The following is a 25,959-nucleotide window of genomic DNA, read 5'->3' on the forward strand; positions in this document are numbered from 1 at the left end:
AAGACTTACCCCCTTACTCTTCTCATCATTGGGAAGAATTACCCCCTTACTCTTCTCATCAGTGGGAAGACTTACCCCCTTACTCTTCTCATCATTGGGAAGAATTTCCCCCTTACTCTTCTCATCAGTGGGAAGACTTACCCCCTTACTCGTCTCATCATTGGGAAGACTTACCCCCTTACTCATCTCATCATTGGGAAGAATTACCCCCTTACTCTTCTCATCATTGGGAAGAATTACTCCCTTACTCTTCTCATCATTGGGAAGAATAACCCCCTTACTCTTCTCATCATTGGGAAGAATGACCCCCTTACTCTTCTCATCATTGGGAAGAATTACCCCCTTACTCTTACTCTTCTCATATTTGGGAAGACTTACCCCCTTACTCTTCTCATCATTGGGAAGAATTACCCCCTTACTCTTCTCATCATTGGGAAGAATTACCCCCTTACTCTTCTCATCATTGGGAAGACTTACCCCCTTACTCTTCTCATCATTGGGAAGACTTACCCCCTTACTCTTCTCATCATTGGGAAGACTTACCCCCTTACTCTTCTCATCATTGGGAAGACTTACCCCCTTACTCTTCTCATCATTGGGAAGACTTACCCCCTTAATCTTCTCATCATTGGGAAGAATTACCCCCTTACTCTTCTCATCATTGGGAAGAATTACCCCCTTACATATAGCTAAAAGGAACAATGAGGTCATTGGGAACTTATCTGAGAGGCAGAAATTGCCCATTGCTAATGAAACCCCTAGCAACCTCAGGAGGAACCCTGGATGATCTAGTCCTTTCCTTCCTAGCCTGACCGTTGTTGGCCTGCCCCTTTCATTTATTGGATTTCTCCTTCAATCATAGAGTCTCAGCATTGCATATGGGTGTTACCTAGGGAGGTCGGCATGCAACTACAGCCTGCCTAGGAAGTCTTACTCTCTCAGACTGACCCCCGTCCATCAAGGAATATTAATATTTGCTCAACTTCTCCCAAGAGCCGGTCCTCTGGTTGCATCAGGGCTGAGGGCTTTTGAGAGTAGTATTGAGGCATCGGTGGGACTCTGTGCTCCTCTATGCAATGCAGGCAGATTATGGCTGGTGGGAGGAGCCAGCAGGGTGCTGTACATATCTTCCTGAAAACATCACAGCACCCTGTTGGCAACTTCCCATAGAGAAGCACATAGTCCCAGTGATGACATCACTTGGTCTATAATAAGGTATGTCATGAAAATGGAAAGATGTCCCATTAGCATGTTGATAAGCCAGGGAAAGCAAAATATTGGCAGATTGAATTTCAGCTTTAACTTTAAAGTGGTAGTAAAGACTTTTTTTTTAACTTGTACCTACAGGTAAGCCCAGGGCGGTCTTTAATATTGATTGGACCCTGGGCAAAAATCCACGTATCATCTACTTGCGGGCAGTGCATGCTCAAGGGGCAACTGCTTTGGGCCTCAGACTAATGACTGGGCACGGGGCAGCTGCCCTTTTTGCCCTGCGTTAAAGACAGCCCTGGGTAAGCCTATAGTAAGGCTTACCTGTAGGTAAATCCAGCACCCAGAGACTGTACACCTGCTGGAAGGAAGGCGGTTGGGGCCTGATGAGTGTCAAGGCCATGGCTGCTGAGGCGCATAGGCCCAGGAAACAATATTAACATAATAACCCCCCTTGTCCCCTCCTTGTATATAAAAAAAAACACACAACCATTAAGTTGGGAAAGGCAAGGCCACAGCTTTATTTAATTTCCAACATCAGAACATGTAAACCTTTAGACCAGTGCCAGTCACAGCTGTACTGTGAGCACTATTTGACATTAACTTAATAAATTCCAAAGGGGGGGGGTCTGTCCTTACTATAAGTGCTGAACAGACACCCTACCTCCAATTTACAATCAAGGCCATAGCCCATTACAGGAGCTTTAACTGCTGACAAGGTCAAAAACCGCTGCTAAAGCTGTGCCAGACCATCCAAAAAAAGGGGCGGGAGGGTGGGCAGCTCTTTCATCCATGTTTCTTCAAGAAGACCCAGTATTCTGACTCCATTTGTTGTAGTAGTGACTTATCCCTTGCTGAGACCTATTCCTGGCCTGCATAAGCAGGTACAATCACCGCGGAAAATCGTTATCAGATAGCTGAACTCACCAGACTCCATTTCTTTCCATCCACGTAGGTTTTATTGCAAGCAGTAGGTATAGCAGACAACAAAATGTAGCAGATGATTGAAGGATGGTATCTGCTGGTCAAAACATGGTTATGTGTTCCCGGATGTGAGCAGATTGTATGAAGGCCTAGACCAGTGATGGTGAACCTTGGCACCCCAGATGTTTTGGAACTACATTTTCCATGATGCTCAACTACACTGCAGAGCATCATGGGAATTGTAGTTCCAAAAAATCTGGGGTGCGAAGGTTCACCATCACTGGCCAAAACAGATGTGGCCATCTCTATCCCCACAAGCATAAAGACGCAGGAACAGGAAATACATCATAAAAGGGAGGGGACAGGAAGGAACACAGAAGGGAAAGGCAAGTGCAACAACCAAAATAACCACAAGATGGCAGTATAATGACCAAATATATAAAAGTCAAATAATGGCTTATGAAAACAAACTATAAAAATTCTCACAACATGTGTAACCGCACACCCAGAATTCCCTGGGGGAGATACTTTTACTGAGCTCAGGCCTAACCCCATACCCGTGACACTGTCCAATCTTATTTTTCCCATTTTACCTCCTGCTTAATCCAAGCTCCTGGCCATCAGTCAGGGCTCTCTTTCCCTAAAGGGGTCAAGAGGCCTTCATTTTTACTTCCGTTCATGTTGCCCTTAAAGAGATTCCCCCTGGCTTCCTGTCCTAGGGACAACCTCTTTACCAGATAGGAAATTAAGGAATCCCTCCAACAGAGCTTGTGTTGACAGTAAAACCTGACAACAGTTTCAATCCCTAATACATTATTAAATGTAACCATAGTAAGGACCTGAATTTGATCCCCGTGGGAGAAATAAGCAGCACAAGGACCCAATCAGGTCATGTGTTGACAAGGAGCATGCCAATAGGAGGAAAGAGCAAAGTGCCAGAGAGATGGGCTCATCCATCTTCTGCTTCTCCTTCACTGTCCAGTCACAGGCTGTGGGGCCAGAAAATGACAGGATAGGCTCAGAGGTGATGTGTTGACTAATGCTGGCTGTCATTAAACATGAAGACTGAGGACATCTAGTGATGGAAAAGAACAACTGCATGGAATGTCCCTGGATTGAAGGTGAGTATTAGAGCATTTTTTTTTTTTTATGTATATTTTTTTATGTTTCGCTGCAGCTGTCCTTTGAATGGATATTTTTGAGTTTTACTTGCTACAGCCATTATATAATTTATCGATTTTTTTGGTTTGCAGGAAAGAAGTGGGCCTTGATCTCTTCTTCCCTAAGCAGATGCAGGAAAGTCTGAAGGTAATAAATATCACATTGCATACAACTAGGAGACTGCTAAGGGTTTAAGACGTCCTATGTGTGGGTGAACGGTGAGAAATAGCATTTACAGCAATTCGTGTAGTGCAGCCCTAGCTGTGGTTTCAGAATGATACAGATATATTGTGTGGGAATTCTGTAAAGCACATACGTCAAACATAAGGCCATGGGCCAAATCCGACCCACTGTGCCTTTTTATGTGGCCCTCGCTCCCAGATTTGCAACCTCCGGGTTGCACACTGTGTTTAGCACACTGCTAAACCCTGCACTCTGAACATAATGCACTCCTGAACCCGGCACTCTGTATGTAGCGCACCCCTAAACTCTTCACTCTGTACATAGAGCGCCCCTGGAACTGCATTCTCTACATAGTGCACCCCTGAACCATTCACTCTGTACATAATGCACCCCTGAACTCTGCACTCTATATGTAGTGTAATCCCAAGCTCTGCACTCTGTATGTAGTGTAATTCTGAACCCTGCACTCTGTACATAGCACACCCCTGAACCCTGCATACTGCACATAACGCACTCCTGAACCATGCACTCTGTACATTACGCACCCCTGGACCCTGCACTCTTTACATACACTCCTAAACTCTGCACCCTTTACATAGAGCACCCCTGGAACTGCATTCTCTACATAGTGCACCTCTGAACCATTCACTCTGTACATAATGCACCCCTGAACTCTGCACTCTATATGTAGTGTAATCCCAAGCTCTGCACTCTGTATGTAGTGTAATTCTGAACCCTGCACTCTGTACATAGCACACCCCTGAACCCTGCATACTGCACATAACACACTCCTGAACCCTGCACTCTGTACTTAACGCACCCCTGGACCCTGCACTCTTTACAAACACACTCCTAAACCCTGCATTCTTTACTTAACGCACCCCTGGACCCTACACTCTTTACTACACTCTTAAACTCTGTACTCTTTACATAGAGCACCCCTGGAACTGCACCCCTGGAACTGAATTCTCTACACAGTGCACACCTAAACCATTTACTCTGTACATAATGCACTCCTTGACTCTGCACTGTATACGTAGTGTAATCCTGAACTCTGTATGTTGTGTAATTCTGAACCCTGCATTCTGTATATAGCATAATCCTGAACCCTGCACTGTGTACGTAGTGCACCCCAGATACAACCAGCCCTTTGAAGGCAACCATACTGCTAATGAAGCCCGCAATGAAATTGAGTTTGACACCCCTATTTTAAAGCAAAAGTACAATGGAACCCTTATGTTTTATTAGTCTAACACAGTCAGGGTGGATAAAAAGTAACATACCGGTAGCTCTTTTTATTTTTCCAGGGACACGGGATATCTTTAATCTTTGGGTTATACTGCCACCTACAGGAGAAGTGGACACTGCTTGAAAAAAAAAACTGTAGGTCAGCCCAGGATAACCTCTCTTGCTACCAGCATGGCCCAGTTTTATGCTATAGGCATATTTTCTTCCGCTCTGCTGTGATAAAGGCTAACCTATTTTTGCTAGCACCTTTTCTTCTTTGACTTTATGCTTCAATCAAAACATTCCTCCAGAGGTTTACCCTCTGAATCACAGCCTTCTAACATCGCCATCTTCAACCTGACTTTTGGGGTCCTGTGTCCAGACCCCATTGGACTGCACATTGTGAGGATAGCCTGGAAGTGACCTTAGTGCATTGGGTTCTGCGTGAGATACTTTCCATAGTTCTGGTAAAGGTTAGCCACAGAAGACTTTGCAGGTCCAGAGCCACTGGCACTGCCCCAGCGCTTGCCCTGTCTCTGATGACCCACTTAGTGAGCACTTAGTAGGCACTGTGTGGGACTGAGCACTAACTTCAGCCAATGGGTGGAGTGTTGCATCGTGCATTCTTTCCCACCATGCAGCATTGCGGAAGCCTCTCCCTGCTGCTGCTACTGCATACAAAGAGCCACGTGGAACTTTGATCTTCACCTGCAGGACTTTGGTCACCTCTGGCCATCTGGCCTTTACCTTCTACCAGCTGTCTAGGGTTTTGTGACTATATGAGGTCTTGCATCTTACCTTGAACTTTTACGTTGCCTGAAGCTGGCCATACATTAGAGCCTAAGAACTGCAGGCTACGCAATGCAACACGACTAATCCTCATGCTGGACTATTGGAGCCTAAGAACTGCTAGCTTTGCAATGCAGCAGGACTAATCCTCATGCTGGACTATTGTATTCTGATGGTGCCTGAGGTCTACAACCTGGAGTCAATGCTTTTTTAGCACTACTCCCGTAGGAGTTGCTGATGTCAGGGTTCCCCACTGCTGCACAGCCAGCCACACAGCATTTCCTTCTTTCATCCGGACACTGAAATACGTCTTTTGGCTTGTTTTTGTTATTTTATTAGGGGATGATAACTTGGATGGGGTAAGGAATTATGGGATGGACAACTTGAACATGTCCACCAATCAAAACCAGGGACAACTTCCTCCCTATTTACAGATTCCTCTTCTTCCTTCCACCTGCACAAACTTGGTTCTCTTGTACAGTTTCCGCTGGTTCACTCCTGGAGGAACTAACAGTCTCTAGTTAGTTCAGCAACAGCCCATTATAGGCTAGGGACTTGCTGTCCCTTGGTAAAGTAGCACATGTGGAGTGAACAGCATCTCTCACCACCTTCTACCTCTCCGTAGACACTGATCCCAGTTCTACTGCTTGCAGAAATACTAGACCACCTGGCTGCTTTCTCTTCCCAGTCTTCCTGACTGACACACACATGGAAATTCCCCAGGGCAAGGTTGGATGAAGACTTGGCACACTGCTGTCTTCAAGAGAGCACTGCTGCAGCTCGCAGTCTCTTCCCTTCTCTGTCCCTGCACCGTGCTGATCTACTCACTGTCTCTCCTTGCTCTCTCTGCTGCCTCTCTGGTTAGGATCCCTCCAACTGCCTCCTGTGGTGGGATCCTTCCAGGCCAGCCTCCCGAGCTCCAGCCCAAGGTAAAACACCTCCCTCAAGGGCCACTGACAGCCTCTCCTCGCCACTGCTTCTCCATCTTACACACGACTCCCCTGCTGGCATGGCTCATGTCTATTTAAAGGCTCCTTAGTTCCCTACCAGGCCCCCAACCTAGGGATTGCTAAGGGCCCCTAAATATTCAAGGCAAACCCTCGTAGCCTCCACCCACTATCTTCTAGAATGTTCTCCAACATTCTAGAAACAGGGGGAGGTACCAGAGAGCTGCCAAGATGACCCATCCAGCCCTGGCCTCTAATAACCTGACCCATATTCAATAACTCAGGTTTATCCCTGGGCCAGACTAAAGTTTGCCTACTCTAACTCTAGCAGCACACACTAGTGGGTGCTACACTTTCCTTTGATGCTTTCCTCTGATGTTAGAATCTATCACAGCCTCGGAGTCCTGCTTGCCTCCGTTGGGTGTTATTGCCTCCATTACCTAGTTATTTGCAGACTCACAGAGGCCTTAAGCCTGCTGCTATAGAAAGACTGATTCCCATTTTGTCATCCCAGATTGACCTGGAAGGGGTCTTGTTCCATCTTCTCTAGGTGGCTTGGGCAGACCATCATTCCAGCTTATATTCTCAAGGATTGAGTTTCAGCCTCTCTTGTCAAGGGGCACTGTACTAGATCAGGAAGTACTTGGGCTTTTTAGCATCTAACAACCATTTCATTGAACCTGATCTTCTATCCACACTTTCTACCAGGTGGACCTTTTTGCCTCTTCTGATGTCAGCTTTGGGTGTAAGGTCTTTCAGGTGGTTTTTGAGCTGCAGGTTCTCTGTTGTTCTCTTGGGCCTGTAGGCAATTGTTTGATGTGTTGCCCATCCTTCAGTTGGACTGCTTTTAGACATCCCCAAGGTTAAAGACTTCTTATGCCCTTTACCGATGAGAAGGAAAATAGAATTCTTGCACTCACTGTAAAATTATTTTCTTGGAGTCCATTGAGGGATGCAGGTCCCACCCCTCCTTGAATATCATCTTGCCCTTGGTACTGCTTTGCTGCAAAACTGTAGCATGCTGGTTGTATAAGGGTCTATCTTGGGCTTTATTGTTTGCCAATGTCCAATCTTTGTGTAGGCAGCAGAATTGCCCAAAGCCAAAAGACTTCCTGTGTGCCTCCAAAGGACTCCAGAATTATTAATATTATTCCTTTTAATATTACTGCTATAATATCATAGTGCAGCGGTCTGGCTCTCCAGCAATCCAACATGCCTCCTACACAGTTCTCCAATTAACAAATCTCATGCTTCCTGAGCAGTTGGTGTCAATTGGAGGAACTGTGCCCTTTCGTTGGTGTCAATTGGAGGAACTGTGCCCTTTCATTGGTATCAGTTGGAAGAACTGTGCCCTTTCGTTGGTGTCAGTAGAAGGAATAGTGCCCCATCATTGGTGTCAGTGGTAGGAATAGTGCCCCATCATTGGTGTCAGTGGGAGGAATAGTGCCCCATCATTGGTGTCAGTGGGAGGAATAGTGGCCCATCACTGGTATTAATGGAGGGAATTCTGCCTAATCGTTGGGGTCAATGGAGGAAATCTGCCCCATCGTTGCTGTCATTGGGAGTAATTGTACCCTTTCATTGCTGTCAGTGGGAGGAATAGTGCCCCATTGTTGGTGTCAGTGATGGGAATTATGCCCTATTGTTGGTGATAGTGGATGGAATTGTGCCCCAAGGGCCAGATAAAGGTAGGCAAAGGGCTGCAGTTTGGGGACCACTGAATTAGACCAATAAAAGAAAATGGTTTAGTTGGGCTACAGGTAAATGTTAACGTAGCACCCTCCTAGGTAGGTTCTAGAGAGTGAGTATACTTTTGGCTCTGTCTGCCTATCAGAGAAGCAGCAGGCAAATTCTATATTGCTTTCTGCTTAACAGAGAGCAGGATCTGTGAGTTAGGTCTGCTCATGGTGCTCAGTGTGAGATTCATCTGGTCTCTAGGGAGTGTTCACACTGGTCCAATAGGAGGCCTATTGGACAGTGGAGGAAACCAGGCCAGTGGGTACACAGGCTTTGATACAGCCTCAGTGATTGGCACAGACTGGTTGTCTCATTGCATTCTGGGGTGTGATCTAAAAGCCAGGAGCAGCAGAGTCCCGGAGGGAGGGTGACGGCTGTCTCCTCCTCTGCATTGGTGGCACCTGGTCATTGGACAGGCAGTCTGCCTGGTGAACCAGAAGGAAGGAGCTGAACCCAGAGGTCCAGGAGAGCTGAGTAGAGGGGTTGAAACACTGGAGAACCTGGAAAAACAGTATCGTGAGTACAGGGGATCGTGTCTGAGGGCCGGACCTGTGAGGGGGCCTCCCTGGAGTAGAGTAGTCAGAGGACGGGTGTCAGCTGGTGGAATGAAAGGGGGTGTTAGGGGAGTACCCTGAAGATAGTTGCTCAATCGAGTCTTAATTACAGAGACTTTACCTTCAATTCATCTAGTGGCAAGGTGAATCTGCACCTTCAGATAGGAGTCCTCATCAACTGTGAATAGTTCAATTTTGGAGTATCCCGCTCTATCCCTTCTGCCATCTCTATTTAAAATAAAACAACAAAAACAACTACAACCCCTAGACTGATCATTGACTGAGCCGGGAAAGTAAAGTGTTAAGTTTGTGCATGCAGTTGCTAACGGTAACCCAGAGGGACCCAAGAAGGTGAAGAATTCAGCAGTCCTCAAGGGGTAGTGCTACATTAAAAAATACACCAACAAATTCAGTTATTTAATAACAATATAATAAAAATGCACCTACTATAAATATCTAAATCTGACTTGGTAAGGTATCAGCCTCTTGTTCCCCCACTCTTCCTCCATACAGCAGCACTGGGAAAGAAAGAGGTAGGACTTGAGATGCCCTGCATGAACATGTACTGACAGCAGCACGCTGACAGGAAGGAGAGCAGAGAGGTGACCTCATCATTCTGTCAATTCTCCTTCACTTGTCACAGACTGAGACTGGAGTGATGACATAGCTTTGTTGCGTAACAGCCACAGAGAAAAGTTTTTGTTATGACAGGTAAACTTTATTTGTATAAATTTATGAAGTTCATTAGACCTGTGTCTCTGTTTTGTGCAGCCCAAGCAGTTCCGTAAGATGATCCAGCAGACGTTTCAGCAGTACGGCTCTCTGAGAGAGGAGGAATGCATCATGAGGTTCCTGAGCACGCTCTCCAGCTTCACCTCCATCGACCAAGAGACCTATCGCTGCGAGCTAGCGGTGAGTTCCTCTTTGACACAACCAGACAGTTCACACGAAATGGAACCAGATTAGGAGAAAAATACGCAGGTAACTTATGAAAAAGATAACTGCTAGCTGCTTGGCTGTCATACTAATTCTCTGGCTTCAGCATTTTTCCAAATCACTGATCCAGAGCAAGTTCTGACACCAGGCAATGCACTTTTTCTGGATCAGTATCTTGGAAAGCCTTGGAAACAGATGACCAATGTAGCGCAGACCTTTGTCGGGCCTAATCTCTCCTGGGTTCTCTTCCTATTTGGGTGTCTAAGCCTCGGTTTCCGTTAGTGCGGCTACGAAGTCGTGCTACTTCTAGCACGACTTCGTAGCAAAAGTAAACCGCGGCTTCAGTTAGACTTGTCCCTCATATATAGAGGGAAGTCGCGCTCAAAAGTAGTACACGATTTACTTTTGAGGTCGCGGCAACTGAAGCCGCGGCAGTGGAAACGTGCCCCATTGAAAACAATGGGTTTTGACTTGCTGTGCGACTTGACATGTGTCAAGTCGCACCGCAAGTCGCACTAGTGGAAACCGAGCCTAAGCGGCCAGGAACACAACAACACGCACAGTCTCACAACTCAATGACCAGGCAAGGGATGTCTTTATATGCTTAAGTGCTCCTTGAACTTGGTTGGGATGCAGGGTGGGCTTTGGGATACTCTGGATTTAGTGCACAAAGAAACCAGAGGACACTCTGCCTTGTCTACACTCTTCAGGATAATTCCCGTCCTGGAAAACAATAGGTGGACAGCAACCCTGGGACTCCAAGTAATGGAATGGTCACAACCCAACAGCCCTGGAGTAGATACCCAAAGCAGAAAACAGTTACTAGGATCCTATGTCCAGGCCTATACTCACAATATCTCTGTATAGCTGAATGCCTCCATCCAATATTGACCAGACACTTCTCCTGTAAGTCACCAGATCAGATCCTCATTGAACCCCCTTGATTTGGCACCAACTGCTTCCAGCAAATAGGCCGCCCAGCCCTCACTGAGCTAGGAGCTCATTGAACTCCTGCCGACTTCAGCTACACTGCCCAGAAGGGACCTTCTTCTCCTGGACAAGAACACTGCTGCTCCAGGCCTAAAGCTATTTATGCCCTCCTCAGCCACCTACTGGACATTCTCCCCCAGGGATTGGCTGAAACCACATAAATATTAGGGGGAAGGGTCTGCCTCTTCTAACCCATTACATTCTAGAATCCACTAGGCAGGGAGAAGCAGTTGAGCCAGTGAAACCCAGAACAGCCAAAAATAATCACAAACCCGTCCAATGTTTACAGAGGAGCCAGAGAACTAGATTTACCTGAGCTTCTTTGGCAAACTTATCCTAGGAGGGTGCTACACCAGTATAATAGCAGGGTAGTTTGTTTTTAAGTATTTCTTGATGAAAGCGGAGAAGGTGCTCCTCTGCATTTTCTGTCCAATGATCACTAATACTAGAGATTGTCTTGGCTACAGTATGGCATCTATTTAAAAAAAACATTTGTTGGACGAATGTCACAAGCATTTGTCCAGGCCCTGTGAATTGTTCCCATTTTTGTCAGGTTCACCCACTGGCCAAAATGCGGTATATTTTTCTGAAGTTCCTCAATCAGCTGGATGGAGCTGGCAATTGTCCATTAATAGGACCCTTAGTGTTGAGTGCGGAAACCTTTCTTCTTCGGGATTTGAAATGTTCACCTTTGAATTATTTGATGGTTCTAAGGGAGATTGGATATGTGCAAGTAAATGAGAATCCCTTTAGCTGATGGAATTTTAAGTATTTATTGTTTTCTTTTACCAGCAAGGGTGGAGCATCACAGTGGACCTGGTCATCGGCCCAAAGGGCATTCGACAGCTCACTACCAAGGACTCTAAGGTGACCTGAATTCTACCACTGTATGTATAATGGGTCATATGGGGGGGTGGGAGAGTGGACACTACAGTGCAACCGGAAAGTATTCAAAGCGATTCACTTTTTCCACATTTTGTTATGTTACAGCCTTATTCCAAAATGGATTCAATTATTTTCCTCAAAATTCTACAAACTGCCAGCCCTGGACTCGGAGAACTGGGAGGATGTCTGGGACTACCCCTTCAGGCACCTCGTGGCCTCCAGAGGCTGCCTAGTACAGTTAAAAATATTACATAGGTTTCATTTGACACCAACTAGAATACATAGGGTGTTCCCGGATACACCGGGGACCTGTTGGCGATGCCACTCGGATGCACACATGATCTGGCATTGTCCCTCCTTACAGCCCTACTGGTCAGAGATCCTGGACTTTGCTGCTAGTGTGACCACCATTCGGGCGCCCCCAAGAATTGAGTTCTGCATCCTGGGACTGGTAAATGCGCTGGCCCATTCTGTAGCGATGCGCACCCTGTTGGGTTTATTACTCTTTTACGTGAGGAAATTGGTGGTACTCAGGTGGCGTAAGCCTGATGCTCCTACCCTTTCCTTGTGGAAAGCACTGGTGAATTCTAATGTATCTCTTTACAAAGCTGTGTATGCCAATAGGGGTTGTCCGCAGAAATTTACAAAGGTCTGGCACATATGACTGATAACGGAAGACTCTGCCAACGATTGTGAGGACCCTCTCATAGTTCCTACTTGACCCTTATCTGTCCATGTGACCTAGGATCTGGGGGGGGACTCTTGGACTGCAGCCACCTCTTCGTAACCTTTGTTTTTCCACAGTAAACTGACTCCTTTTTCCATTACTGCCTTCTCCTGGTGTAGCACGATTTCGGTATTTCCATAGCAGCAGCCATGGTTGGGATTTTGTCCTGTTGTTTTATACTTGTGTTTTCTCTTTTTGAGCCAGGGTATGCCCGACGGCTCTGTTTTTGTATTCTTTCTTAAAAAGACAATTAAAAAGAATTTTCAAAAAGAAAAAGAATTCTACAAACAATTCCCCATAATGACAACATGAAAGAAATTTGTTTGAAATCTTTGGACATTTATTAAAAAAAAAAAAAAAAAGAACTAAAAAAATCCCATGTAGATAAGTATCACAGCCTTTGCTCAATACTTTGTTGAAGCACCTTTGGCACCAATTACAGCCTCAAGTCTTTTTGAGTATGATGCTACAAGCTTGGCACACCTATTATTGGGCAGTTTCTCCCATTCTTCTTTGCAGGATCTCCTAAGCCCCATCAGGCTGGATGGGGAGCGTCGGTGTGCAGCCAGAGTAGGGTTGCCATCTCATCCCTTTAAACCAGGACACACATTAATTACACAGGTTCTGTGGCTGAATTAGGTGGTAATTAAACTCACTTGGTGCCTTTTGTGCATTATATCAGCCTCAGAACCTGTGTAATTATTATGCTTCCTGGATTAAAGGGATGAGGTGGCAACCCTACTCCAGAGATTTTCAATCGGGTTCAAGTCTGGACTTTGGCTAGATCACTCAAGGACATTCACAGAGTTGTTATCTAGGCTGTGTGCTTAGGGTTGTTGTCCTTTTTGGAAAATTAACCTTTACCTCAGTATGAGGTCCAGAGCGCTCTGGAGCAGCTTTTCATCAAGGATGTCTTTGTACATTGCTGCATTCATCTTTCCCTCTATCCTGACTAGTCTCCAAGTTCCTGCCACTGAAAAAGATCCCCACAGCATAATCCTGCCACCACCATGCTTCACTGTAGGGAAGGTATTGGCCATAGTTACATATAGTTACATAATAGTTGAGGTTGAATAAAGACGATAGTTCACCCAGTTCAACCTGTGTAGGTGCGTGTGGACGTATTCATTTCACATACCCCTTAATGTTTTGATCCTTGGGATGTACATCCAAGAGTCTTTTAAAAGTAGCCATACTCCCCGCAGTTTCTACCATTTGTGGTAGAGAATTCCAGTCTTGTAGCCCTTACAGTAAAAACCCCCCTGCGTAGCCTAAGGTTAAAACGCTTCTCCTCTAATCGCATTGTATGGCCTCGTGTCCTCATGCATTCGTTGCGACTGAATAGTTTTTTTTCTATGCTGAGATCACCGTTGAGGTATTTGTAAATCGCTATCATGTCCCCTCTTAGGCGTCTCTTCTCCAGGGAGAATAAATCAAGCGCTTGTAAGCACTCTTCATAATTAAGGTCCTCCAATCCCCTAATTAGTTTAGTTGCCCTTCTCTGGACTCTCTCCTGCTCCAGGTGATGAGCGGTGCCTGGTTTCCGCCAGGCATGACGCTTGCTATTCAGACCAAAGAGTTCAATCTTTGTTTCATCAGACCAGAGAATGTTGTTTCTCATGGTCTGAGAGTCCTTCAGGTGCCTTTTGGCAAACTCCAGGCGGGCTGTCATGTGCTTTCACTGAGGAGTGGCTTCTGTCTGGCCACTCTACCTTACAGGCCTGATTGGTGGAGAGATGGTTGTTCTTCTGGAAGGTTCTCCTCTCTCTCCACAGAGAAACGCTGGAGCTCTGTCAGAGTGACCATCGGGTCCTTGGTCACCTCCCTGACTAAGTCCCTTCGCTCAGTTTGGCCAGGCGGCACACTCTAGGAGGAGTCCTGGTGGTTACAGACTTCTTCTATTTACGGATGATGGAGGTCACTGTGCTCATTGGGACCTTCAATGCTGCAGATATTTTTCTGTACCCTTCCCCAGATCTGTGCCCTGATACAATCCTGTCTCGGAGGTCTACAGACAGTTCCTTGGACTTCATGGATTGGTTTGTGCTCTGACATGCACTGTTAACCATGGGACCTTATATAGACAGGTTGTGCCTTTCCAAATCATCTCCAATCAACTGGATTTACCACAGGTGGACTCCAATCAAGTTGTAGAAACATCTCAAGGATGATCAGTGGAAAAAGGATGCACCTGAGCTCAATTTTGAGTGTTATGGCAAAGGCTGTGAATACTTATGTACATGTGAATTTTTTTTTTTTTTTAATAAATTTGCAAAGATTTCAAAAAAACTTCTTTCAAGTTGTCATTTTGGGGGATTGTTTGTAGAATTTAGAGGAAAATAATGAATTTAATCCATTTTGGAATAAGACCGTAACATAACAAAATGTGGAGAAAGTGAAGTGCTGTGAATACTTTCTGTATGCACTGTATGCATGAATTCAAATAGAGATTCACAAGGGTTGTATTATGGATGGAGCAGAGTCCTACAGAAGCGCAGAGTATTCCAGGAGAGGAGAGTTAGATAGGGGAAGGAGTAGAGTCCTCCAGAAGTGCATAGTATTTCAGGAGATGAGTATTTCAGGAGAGGAGAGTTAGTAGCTGTGGATACAGTATTTTAGAAGAGGAGAGTTAGATAGAGGAAGGAGTAGAGTCCTCCAGAAGTGCGGAGTATTTCAGGAGAGAAGAGTTAGATAGAAGAAGGAGTAGAGTCCTCCAGCGGAGCAGAGTATTTCAGGAGAGGAGAGTTAGATAGAAGAAGGAGTAGAGTCCTGCAGCAGTGCAGAATATTTCAGGAGAGGAGAGTTAGATAGAAGAAGGAGAAGAGTCCTCTAGCAGTGCAGAGTATTTCAGGAGAGAAGAGTTAGATAGGGAAAGGAGAAGAGTCCTCCAGAAGCTCAGAGTATTTCAGGAGAGGAGAGTAAGATAGGGGAAGGAGCAGAGTCCTCCAGAAGCGCAGAGTATTTCAGGAGGGGAGAGTTTGTACCTGTGGATACAGTATTTCAGGAGAGGAGAGTTGGATAGAGGAAGAAGTTGAGACCTCCAGTAATGCAGAGTATTTCAGGTTGGAAGAGTTAAAGGAAGGGGTAGAGTTCTCGAACACAGCAGAGTATTTAAGGAGAAGAGAGTTTGTGCCTGTGGATACAGCATTTTAATATAGTAGAGTTAGATAGAGGAAGAAGTAGATACCTCCAGCACTGCAGAGTATTTCAGGTTGGAAGAGTTAAAGAAAGGAGCGGAGTCCTGGAGCAGAGCAGAGTATTTCAGGAGGGGAGAGTTAGATAGAGGAAGGAGCAGAGTCCTCCAGAAGCACAGAGTATTTCAGGAGAGGAGAGATTGTACTTGTGGATACAGTATTTTAGGAGAGGAGAGTTAGATAGAGGAAGGAGTAGAGACCTCCAGCAGTGCAGAGTATTTCAGGAGAGGAGAGTTAAAGGAAGGAGCAGAGTCCTCCAGCAGAGCATAGTATTTCAGAAGAGAAGAGTTAAAGGAAGGAGCAGAGTCCTCCAGCAGACCATAGTATTTCAGAAGAGAAGAGTTAAAGGAAGGAGCAGAGTCCTGGAGCAGAGCAGAGTATTTCAGGAGAGGAGAGTTAGATAGAGGAAGGAGCAGAGTCCTGGAGCAGAGCAGAGTATTCCAGGAGAGGAGAGTTAGTACCTGTGGATACACATTTGGTACCCAGAATGTTGATTTGTAATCCGTGTCGCAGTCAGTGACAGAGGTCTCTTTGCCTCCACAGCCCACGTTCCTGGCAGAGTTCAAGCAGATCAAATCTATAAAGTGTACCCTGCAGGACGATAACCGGGCACTGCTCCTGCTGGGGATCTCAGGAGCCCCCCAGGTAAGCTCTTCTGCATGTAAAATCCCTACATTACATTACATCATCGCAATACCTTCTAGCTCCTAGAAAGCAAGCGATTGGCCAGAAATGCGCAGTGCACACCCCATGCCAACAATGAGCAGCCAGAGCAAAAGGGGCTGGGATTGGGCGCAGGACGGTACACCCATTCATTGGCATGGATTGGCGACAGCAGGGGAGGGGGCACATTTCTGATTCTTTACCCTGGACACTCGCTGAACCTGTCCTAGTACTAGGCTCCGGTCTCTGACAGTTGAGACGGGAGGGGTGGAGCTTAGTGCCAGAAGAGACAGGACTTTGAAGCCCAAATTACCTTTCGGATTACATCTCCTAATTACATTCTAGGCACAGCAATACAAAAGGTGTGCAACATTTTACAACTGGTTTTCTTTAGAAAGCAGCCATAGCCTGCGTAGATAAGTCTGCCCTCTACCAGCATGCTGAATTGGACTTGTTCTTTTTGTGGAAGCAGCGGCCTCTCTGCAGAGGTCCAACACATCCCTTTCTGAGTCAGAGCTCTTCCAATCAGCAAAGGTCACACTTCCTGCTGACTGCAGACCTCGAGCTGCGACTTTCAGGAGTGTTGGACCTCTGCAGAGGGACCACTGCCTCCACACCACGAGCAAGGGTCGTGTTTGTTTTATCACTTTATGTGTAGAAGTGGACAGACATTGCATTAAAATCTAACACAAATCCTACAATGTTGTGTTTGTGGTGCAGCTAAACATCAAAACCCCTTCATTAGCCGTGGCTGAAAACATGGCCGACCTCATAGACGGATACTGCCGGCTCCAGAACGGGTCTACAGGGTCACTCATTGTCTATCCTGGAAAAGGTGAGTGCACCTACGCTTCATAGACTCCATTTGGATTGCGATACCAGCCGAACCTGCTCTTTGTGAAGCTTTCTTTTTTAATCCAGTCTATGTCTCCAGAAGCATGTCCCCAGTCTCCAACCTTTCCTATGACATGCCTCCAGTCTCCAACCTCTCCTATGACATGTCTCGAGTCTCCAACCTTTTCTTTGATATGTCCCCAGTCTCCAACCTTTCTAACCACATGTCCCTAGTCTCCAACCTCCCCTATGACATGTCCCCAATGTCAAACCTCCCCCATGACATGTCCGCAGTCTCCAACCTTTCCTATGACAAGTCCCCAGTCTCCAACCTCCCCCATGACATGTCCGCAGTCTCCAACCTTTCCTATGACAAGTCCCCAGTCTCCAACCTCCCCTATGACATGTCCCCAGTCTCCAACCTCTCCTATGACATGTTCCCGGTCTCCAACCTCTCATATGACATGTCCCCAGTCTCCAACCTCTCCTATGACATGTCCCCAATGTCAAACTTCCCTTAAGACTTGTCCGCAGTCTCTAACCTTCCCCATGATATGTCCCCAGTCTCCAACCTTTCCTATGACAATTCCCCAGTCTCAAACCTCTTCAATGACATGTCCCCAGTGTCCAACCTCTCCTATGACATGTTCCCGGTCTCCAACTTCTCCTATGACATGTCCCCAGTCTCCAACCTCTCATATGACATGTCCCCAGTCTCCAACCTCCCCTATGACATGTCCCTAGTCTCCAACCTCTTATATGATATGTCCCCAGTCTACAACCTCTCATATGACATGTCCCCAGTCTCCAACCTCCCCTATGACATGTCCCCAGTCTCCAACCTCTCATATGACATGTCCCCAGTCTCCAACCTCTCCTATGACATGTTCCCAATGTCAAACTTCCCTTAAGACTTGTCCGCAGTCTCTAACCTCCTCCATGACATGTCCCCAGTCTCCAACTTCTCCTATGGCTTGTCCCCAGTCTCAAACCTCTCCTATGACATGTCCCCAGTCTCAAACCTCTCCTATGACATGTCCCCAGTCTCCAACCTCTCCTATGACATGTCCCCAGTCTCCAACCTCTCCTATGACATGTCCCCAGTCTCCAACCTCTCCTATGACATGTTCCCGGTCTCCAACCTCTCCTATGACATGTCCCCAGTCTCCAACCTCTCCTATGACATGTCCCCAGACTTTGACCTCCCCTATGACATGTCCCCAGTCTCCAACCTCTCCTATGACATGTCCCCAGACTTTGACCTCCCCTATGACATGTCCCAATCTCCAACCTCCCCTATGACATGTCCCCAGTCTCCAACCTCTCATATGACATGTCCCCAGTCTCCAACCTCTTCTATGACATGTCCCCAATGTCAAACTTCCCTTAAGACTTGTCTGCAGTCTCTAACCTCCACCATGACATGTCCCCAGTCTCCAACCTCTTCTATGACATGTCCCCAGTCTCAAACCTCTTCTATGACATGTCCCAAGTCACCAACCCCTCCTGTGACATGTCCTCAGTCTCCAACCTCTCTTATAACATGTCTACAGTCTCTGACTATCACTTGTAGAAAGCAGGTAGCCTATGACCCTCTCCTCTGTAGTCTCTGACAACTCTCCGTAGCATTACATTCACTGAAATTTAGGGGCCCCACCTGCCCCCTACCCCCCGTATTAAGGAAGTTGACCACTACTGTTCTAGTGGGAGTCAATATAGATATGGAGCCCCATTGTCTACAGGACCAAAGAGCCCCTAGAACTCGATTGCAAATGACAAGCATGCACAGTGCAGCTTGCAGCAACTCCAGTACATGTTTATATTAAAAACATCAGAAGCAGAGGAAACTGCAGATACATGACCATATAAGCAGTCTTACCCAAACTCTAAAATATTCCTCTGCTATTGCTTTGTGTTCTGATTCCCATATTGCTGTATTTCCCCTTCACAGAGAATGAGAAGAGGATCAGCCTGCCGAGGATCCCCACTCAGTAAGAACAGAAAATGATGTATATTCGATGTGTGACTATTGCAATCATTTGAAGCTGAACACCGGGCAGATAAAAATGAAACACATTATTGCAGCTCTGTAATCATTAATACTTTATGAAATGTATCTTTTAAATGCAAGCAGTGCAAGTACCCGAATTTGACCTGGAGTCAGCCCTTGCAGTACTTGTACAGCCGGGCTGGGGCTGAGAAAGGAAGAAGCAGCAAATGGACCAAAATCATATGATGATTTTTCCTTATAAGCAATGACCAGTGTATGGCCAGCTTGGCCAGCACTTTTCTACTGGAATGTGTAGCTTTCTAAATGCTCACTAGGTGGCAGTGCAGCACATAGTAAAAATTCTCTTTTCTTAGGCGAAGGTTAGACCAGTGGCTCTCAACCCTGGCCTACAGGGCCCACTAACAGGCCAGGTTTTAAGTATTACCTTGGGGAGATGCAGACTAGAATACTGCAATCACTGAGCAGAAAATTATATCACCTGGGATGTATTTCAGTTATCTTGCAAACCTGGCCTGTTAGTGGGCCCTGTAGGCCAGGGTTGAGGACCACTGGGTTAGACGTTCAGCAAGGTTGCTGTGCCGACCGTGAATTGCTTTTCAGAGGCATTTGACGGGCAGTGAGGAGACGATATGTTGCCTTCTCGTCGCCCGTGTTAACTCTAAAAATGCCACACCACCACACTGCAACTGTGTGCATTAACTTGGATTGGTTGGTGGTGCTACTGGCAGGTGAATGTCATGGGGGATGCAGGGCTGGGACAAGGGGTGGGCAGGAGGGGACGGTTGCCCTGGGCGCAAAGGTTTATTGCAAGGATGGGGGGGGGGGGGTGCCTTAACCCTAAGGGAAGGGGGGGGCGCAGTTTGGCATCCTTGCCCTGATCGCTGTATTACCTTGTCCCGGCACTGGGGGGGGGGGGGGTGACTTGTGATGTGTCTGCAAAAGCAAGGCATGGCACCTACAACATGTGAGTACTCCCATCTGCTGTCTTTGCCTTAAGATAGGGGCAGTAAAAATGCAGCTCAACCCCTGTGTCTTTACTGTCCCCCAACGGCAAGTTTAAACAGGCCCTTAGTATTTTTTTCTTTATTGTATAGTGACCATGCATCATGTTCTCATGAATAATGCAGAACTCTACATTGCTGTACAGGGATGTCCCCGAGGAGAGGCGGTCACGGCTGGAGGAGGGGAGCAGTTTTGGTGAGTTGTCCTGTAGACTGTAAACTCTATTGCTTTGCCCCACTGACTTTTGAGAAGAAGACACATCCATCCTGTGGGGACAAAGTTGACAACTGTATTCAATCTTGTTTCAGAATCTGACATTTATGCGGAGATTCCAGAAGTGTCGGAGCAGAGGTCTGCCGGTACGTACAAGGAATCTCAAACTTCTGTAGACCAAGCTGTAAGATGACCCATCCAAAAATGTATGTGTGCTATAGAACAGCCAACCATCTCCTAGAAAAGAGGTCACTGAAAGTGGATCAGGAACCCAACAATCTCTGCTCATGGTGATGGTTTTGAAAGTTTGCTTAGAAGAGCTACAAAGTAAAGTTTGCTTAGAAGAGCTACAAAGTAAAGATTCAAAAGCTGAGAAGAATGATGCTCATGGAGGTTCTGGACATAATCGGTGTACCTAGTGTCAAAAGTAGAGGCTTTGAAGCTCCAGTCCTGGACCGTTGCCATGTTGGACCTCCAAAAATATATAAAGTGCATCCGGAAAGTTTTCACAGTGGTCATTCAGTGGGCTGATAAGGTGTTCCTAAATAACAGAAGTTAATGTCTCTTGTACTTAAGTGTTTTATTTAGAAAAATTCTTAAGAGAATGTGCTGACATGTAAAATGTTCAGTGCATTCGGAAAGTATTCACAGCGCTTCACTTTTTCCACATTTAGTTATGTTACAGCCTTATTCCAAAATGAATTAGATTAATTATTTTTTTTTTTCCAAATTCTACAAACAATACCCCATAATGATACTCATCATTTATTTGGAAATCAAGGTCCCAGAGTCTGGGGGAAGAGTGGAGAGGCACAGAATCCAAGTTGTATGAGGTCCAATGTGAAGTTTCCACAGTCAGTGATGATTTGGGGAGACATGTCATCTGCTGGTGTTGGTCCACTGTGTTTTATCAAGCCCAAAGTCAGTGCAGCCCTCTACCAGGAAGTTATTTTTTTTTTAAAAAAGTGGACAGTTGACATGTGAGGTCCCAAAGAATATGAATGTTTTACATATTTACACATTCCCCTAAGATTTAGCACATGTGACACATTAACAAGAACAAGAGACATTATTTCTGGTATTGTGGAACACCTTACCAACTTGATCATAACCTAGACCAGTTATGGGGAACCTTGGCACCCCAGATGTTTTGGAACTACATTCCCCATGATGCTTATGTACTCTGCAGTGTAGTAGAACATCATGGGAAATGTAGTTCCGAAACATCTGGAGTGCCAAGGTTCACCATCACTGACCTAGACTGTCACTGGGTAACACAGTAACATATATATATGTAGAAAACATATTTATAGTTCCATAGATGCATCAGTTGCAAAAGAGTTATGTCTGCTTGTTTCTTGTAAAACTATAAATCCTCCAAAAAACTGATGTTTTTACATGTAAATGGTGGTGTTTTGCTGCCACCTGGTGGTTATGGATAGTATTGTAATACACATGTAAACATACATATATATATATATATATATATATTTTTTTTTTAGGCAAGCTTATTCAGTTAGTGGAGCTTTTTAAAGAAAATATCTGCATAGCAATGAGCCCAGTGAAAGTGCATTGCACATGTACAGTATTCTGTGCAAATAGGGGGAAAAAACAATGCCCTGTGCAGGCCAAATGTTCTTCATTGGTTTAAAACACAAAATATTACATTTGGTTACTAGATGGTGCTGAGTATCAAAGGAATACTGTACTACTTAGAGCCATCTAGTGGTCAAATTAGGTATTTTCAGTTTTAAATGAATTAAGAACATTCATCTAGCACAGTATCTAGCCCAGGGATCCTCAAACTACGGCCCTCCAGCTGTTTCGGAATTACACATCCCATGAGGCATTGTAAAATTCTGACATTCGCAGACATTACAAGGCATAATGGGAATTGTAGTTCCTGAACAACTGGAGGGCCATAGATTGAAGACCCCTGATCTAGCCTAATAACATTTGTTTTGTGCCCCATTCACACAGAATAGAAGTACATGCACTTTCACTGGGCTGATTTTATTTTTTATGTCACGCCTTTGCTCAGCTCAGTTATAATTAGTGATTGACCGATCTATCGAGGGCCAATATGCACTTTGCCTGATATATCGGAATCAGCCTTTTGATTTACCGATATTGCTGATATTTCGGGAAAGTGCTTGTACCGGAGTGATGCCTACAGCTAGAGGGATCACCCCGGTACCGGTGTCCATAGCCAATGGTTGGCTGTCTTGTAATGACAACCAATGCGGCTGAGAAGCCGTTCGGCTATGATTACAAGGAGCGGGAGGGGACGCCCCCCCTCCCGCCGCCTTCCACGGCTCGCTCGGGTCTCCCATTCCACCGGCAGACCAAGGCATCCTACCTTCACTGCCTCTGTCTGACCGGGTCTCCACCTGCACTGCCGCCATCTGACCGGGTCTCCATTTCTTTGAATTCGGCGCCGCAGAGTACCCGGAAGTGATGTCATGACATGACATCATTTCCGGGTACTGGCGGCACCAATTTAAAAAAACTTACAGCATTCAAAACAGCCAGACGTGGCATTTTGAATGCTTTTAAGTGCAGAGGAGGGGTTTGAGATCCCTCCACCACAGTACTTGTAGACCTTAAAAAAAAAAAAAAATAAAGTTTTTAATGTCCAAAAATATCAGCCGATACCGATATGCGATGACCAAAATATCGGTATCGGCGGTAAAAAAAAACGATATCGGTCGATCAATAGTTATAATGATCATTATTTGCCATAGCAGCCTATATTTTTGGGCAAAGACCGCCACAAAGTGCAGAGGAAATAAAATCACGTGGCTGAAGGTAGCTCATTATGGAAACACACGCAGTGAGTTTAAACAAATTGTTTTTTAGTTTGCGGTGGTGTAATAACCTAGAACGAAAAAAAAAACCCCGTAAGTGTACAAAAAAACGTGCATGTGACCACACACTAAAAAGTGCATTTAGGGGTGTGCTTTTAGTCCACCCCCAGCAGGGGTAGATCCTCTAACCTGATCCCCCGGGGCGCAAGGCTCTTAGCAGGGACAAAGGGCTTCCATGGTCTGCCTAGCAAGAAGGCCTGGTGGACCCCGTTCTTCTAGGTCAGCCGAAGCCAACCCCAAATACTTGGTCTAAGAGAGATACCCCCAGGGGCAGGGGAGGAAGGAACCCGAGGGCCACACATACTCCCCCTAGAGGTCAGGGTGATGAAAAACACAGGAGAAAAACACACACAAATGTTAAAGAGTGACAATTAGTATAGAAAATAAAAAGTGGCCATGCCAAATGTGCAGTGGCCTAGGCCCCCGAGGCCTGGTAGACAAAAATTGCTCCCGGACTTAGCCAAAAGGCCAGGCCGTAAAAGGGGCAGTGCGGAAAGAAAAGCTTTTGTTGGCTGTGACCATGTGTTCGTTCACACCGTGGGGTCCCACACCCAACTGTTACTAAGAGGACCCCTAGGGTGACCACGCAGTGAATTGAAACGTATGTTCCCTAAATGCACTAACCTCATCATTGGATGGTGGTAATAATGGTGTTACTTTGTTGCATTGACCAATGGAACTCTATCAGAGAAAATGATGGTGCGTTGCTTGTTCACGCAGGGATTCGTTACACAATCAGTCGGGATGACGTGGTGCTGGGCAGGATCCTCGGCGAAGGTTTTTTTGGAGAAGTTTACGATGGTGTATATAAGAATCAGGTGAGTTAACCACTTTAAGACCAGGCCTATTTCTGACATTTGTTGTTTACAAGTTAAAATCAGGTTTTTTTTTTTTTGCTAGAAAATTACTTGGAACCCCCAAACGTTATATATTTTTTTTTTTAGCAGAGACCCTAGAGAATAAAATGGAGATCGTTGCAATATTTTTTATCACACCGTATTTGCACAGCCATCTTACAAACGCAATTTTTTTGAAAAAATTTTCACTTTTTTTAAATAAAAAATGTTAGCCCAATTTTCTTTCTATAATGTGAAAGATAATGTTATGCCGAGTAAATAGATACCCAACATGTCATGCTTCAAAATTGCGCACGCTCGTGGAATGGCGACAAACATTGGTACCTAAAAATCCCCATAGGTGACATTTTAAAAAAATCTGCAGGTTACCAGTTTAGGGTTACAGAGGAGTTCTAGTGCTAGAATTATTGCTCTCGCTCTAGCGATCGCGTCGATACCTCACATGTGTGGTTTGAACAACGATTACGTATGTGGGCGCAACTTGCGTATGCGTTCGCTTCTGCGCGTGACCTAACGGGGACAGTGTGCTTTCATTTTTTTCCTATTTATTTTATCTTTTATATTTTATTTTTACACTTTTTAAAACAAAAAAAAATGTTTGATCACTTTTATTCCTGTCACAAGGAATGTAAACATCCCTTGTAATAGAAATGAGCAAGACAGGTCTTCTTTAATGTGAGATCTGGGGTCAAAAAGACCTCAGACCTCACAACTACACTAAAAAAGAAAAAAAAAGAAAAAGCTTTTTTTTTCCATGATAAAAAAAAATGGGCTCTTTATATCCGTTGCTAGGAAGTGACATAGGACGTTGTTCCAGTCCTCCAAGGCCATAGAGTGCAGTGGGGGCCATCTTGCCCTCACTCGACTTCATGCCTGAGAGGACAGAAGACCAGATCATTTTCCCCGCTACCGATGGGTCGAGTAAGCGGGGGAAACGACCGGGAAGCGGCGGGAGGGGGGCCACCCATAAAGGTGACCCGCGGCGAATCCGCCGCTGGGACCACCCTTATGTTAAAGCGGACTGCCCGCAGTTTTAAAAAATACCGGGGTTATGGCAGCTATCTGCTGCCGTAACCCCGGGATAATTAATGTCAAAGTACCAATGTAAAACTGCGCCGGGCGGCCCATAACTGGTTAAGGAAGCTCTTCTATACTTTTCCTATGTACATAGCTCCAAAGTAATAATGCCTGGACACCTATAGCGGTCTCTTTTGATATTTGCATAACTCCTCCCACTGCTTGCATCAAGGCTCTTGAGAGGAGCACTTTGGCAGGGTGCTGCGATGTTCTCAGGAAGCTCTGTACAGCCCCTCCCACCAGCCAGGATTAGCCTGCATTGCATAGAGAAACACAGGGATGAATCACTGGGGCTAAACATCAATAGTTAGAAAAAGCCAGTGAGGTGCCTCCCTAAATGTGCCACATCCCTAATAGATGTGGATGTGCCACATCCCTAATAGATGTGGATGTGCCACATCCCTAATAGATAAACCATGAACAAAATTCCCCTTGGGGGTGGGACTTTGAAAACACTAAGTACTAAATAATGTTGTTAAAAATCAGTTTTATTTAAATAAGCATAAAAACACCAATACTATATGGACATGGTTGTACATGGAATACATAAAGATATTACAACAATAGGTGAAAAGGGATTGACGTCCTCCGCCCGACGCGTTTCGGTGCTTTCACAGCTCCTCCTTCAGGGGTGTGGTTGGCATCAAACTTATTGACTCCATTGGTGTATTCAGCATTGCCATATCAGCATTTAAAAACAAGATCTCAGGAGAGCTGCCACTCATCTAAAGATATGATTAGCACCCAATATATATATATATATATATACATATATATATATATATACACACAAGGCTGTGAGGTAGGTATGGTTATTAAGCAATACTTAGCCCGACCAGTGTGATTCTTGGCTACTGAGGCCTGAGGTTCACGTATCAGTGAGCATATAATGTGACTTGTGTCTCCTGAGGTTAAATTCAAGGGATGTAATGAAAGTTATCATGGCGGGAGGACGGAGGAACCAGGGATGAT

The 25,959-nt window shown here is 45.5% G+C and overlaps 1 protein-coding gene across 3 annotated transcripts in view; it reads left to right on the forward strand.

Annotated features, from left to right (window-relative positions):
* The window catches only part of PTK2B (protein tyrosine kinase 2 beta), a 259,908-nt gene that overhangs the window by 167,514 nt on the left and 66,435 nt on the right, over positions 1-25,959 (forward strand). For all 3 annotated transcript variants that reach the window (XM_082251132.1, XM_082251130.1, XM_082251131.1), the window contains exons 7-15: positions 3,387-3,441; positions 9,503-9,643; positions 11,450-11,524; positions 16,007-16,108; positions 16,847-16,961; positions 18,912-18,951; positions 20,119-20,168; positions 20,282-20,332; positions 23,774-23,871. In XM_082251132.1, coding sequence (XP_082107258.1) covers positions 3,387-3,441; positions 9,503-9,643; positions 11,450-11,524; positions 16,007-16,108; positions 16,847-16,961; positions 18,912-18,951; positions 20,119-20,168; positions 20,282-20,332; positions 23,774-23,871 — 727 coding nt within the window. The remainder of the gene's footprint in view (positions 1-3,386; positions 3,442-9,502; positions 9,644-11,449; positions 11,525-16,006; positions 16,109-16,846; positions 16,962-18,911; positions 18,952-20,118; positions 20,169-20,281; positions 20,333-23,773; positions 23,872-25,959) is intronic.

The sequence above is a fragment of the Pelophylax lessonae genome (assembly GCF_965119305.1).
Source record: "Pelophylax lessonae genome assembly, chromosome: 3".
Classification (NCBI taxonomy): Eukaryota; Metazoa; Chordata; class Amphibia; order Anura; family Ranidae; genus Pelophylax; species Pelophylax lessonae.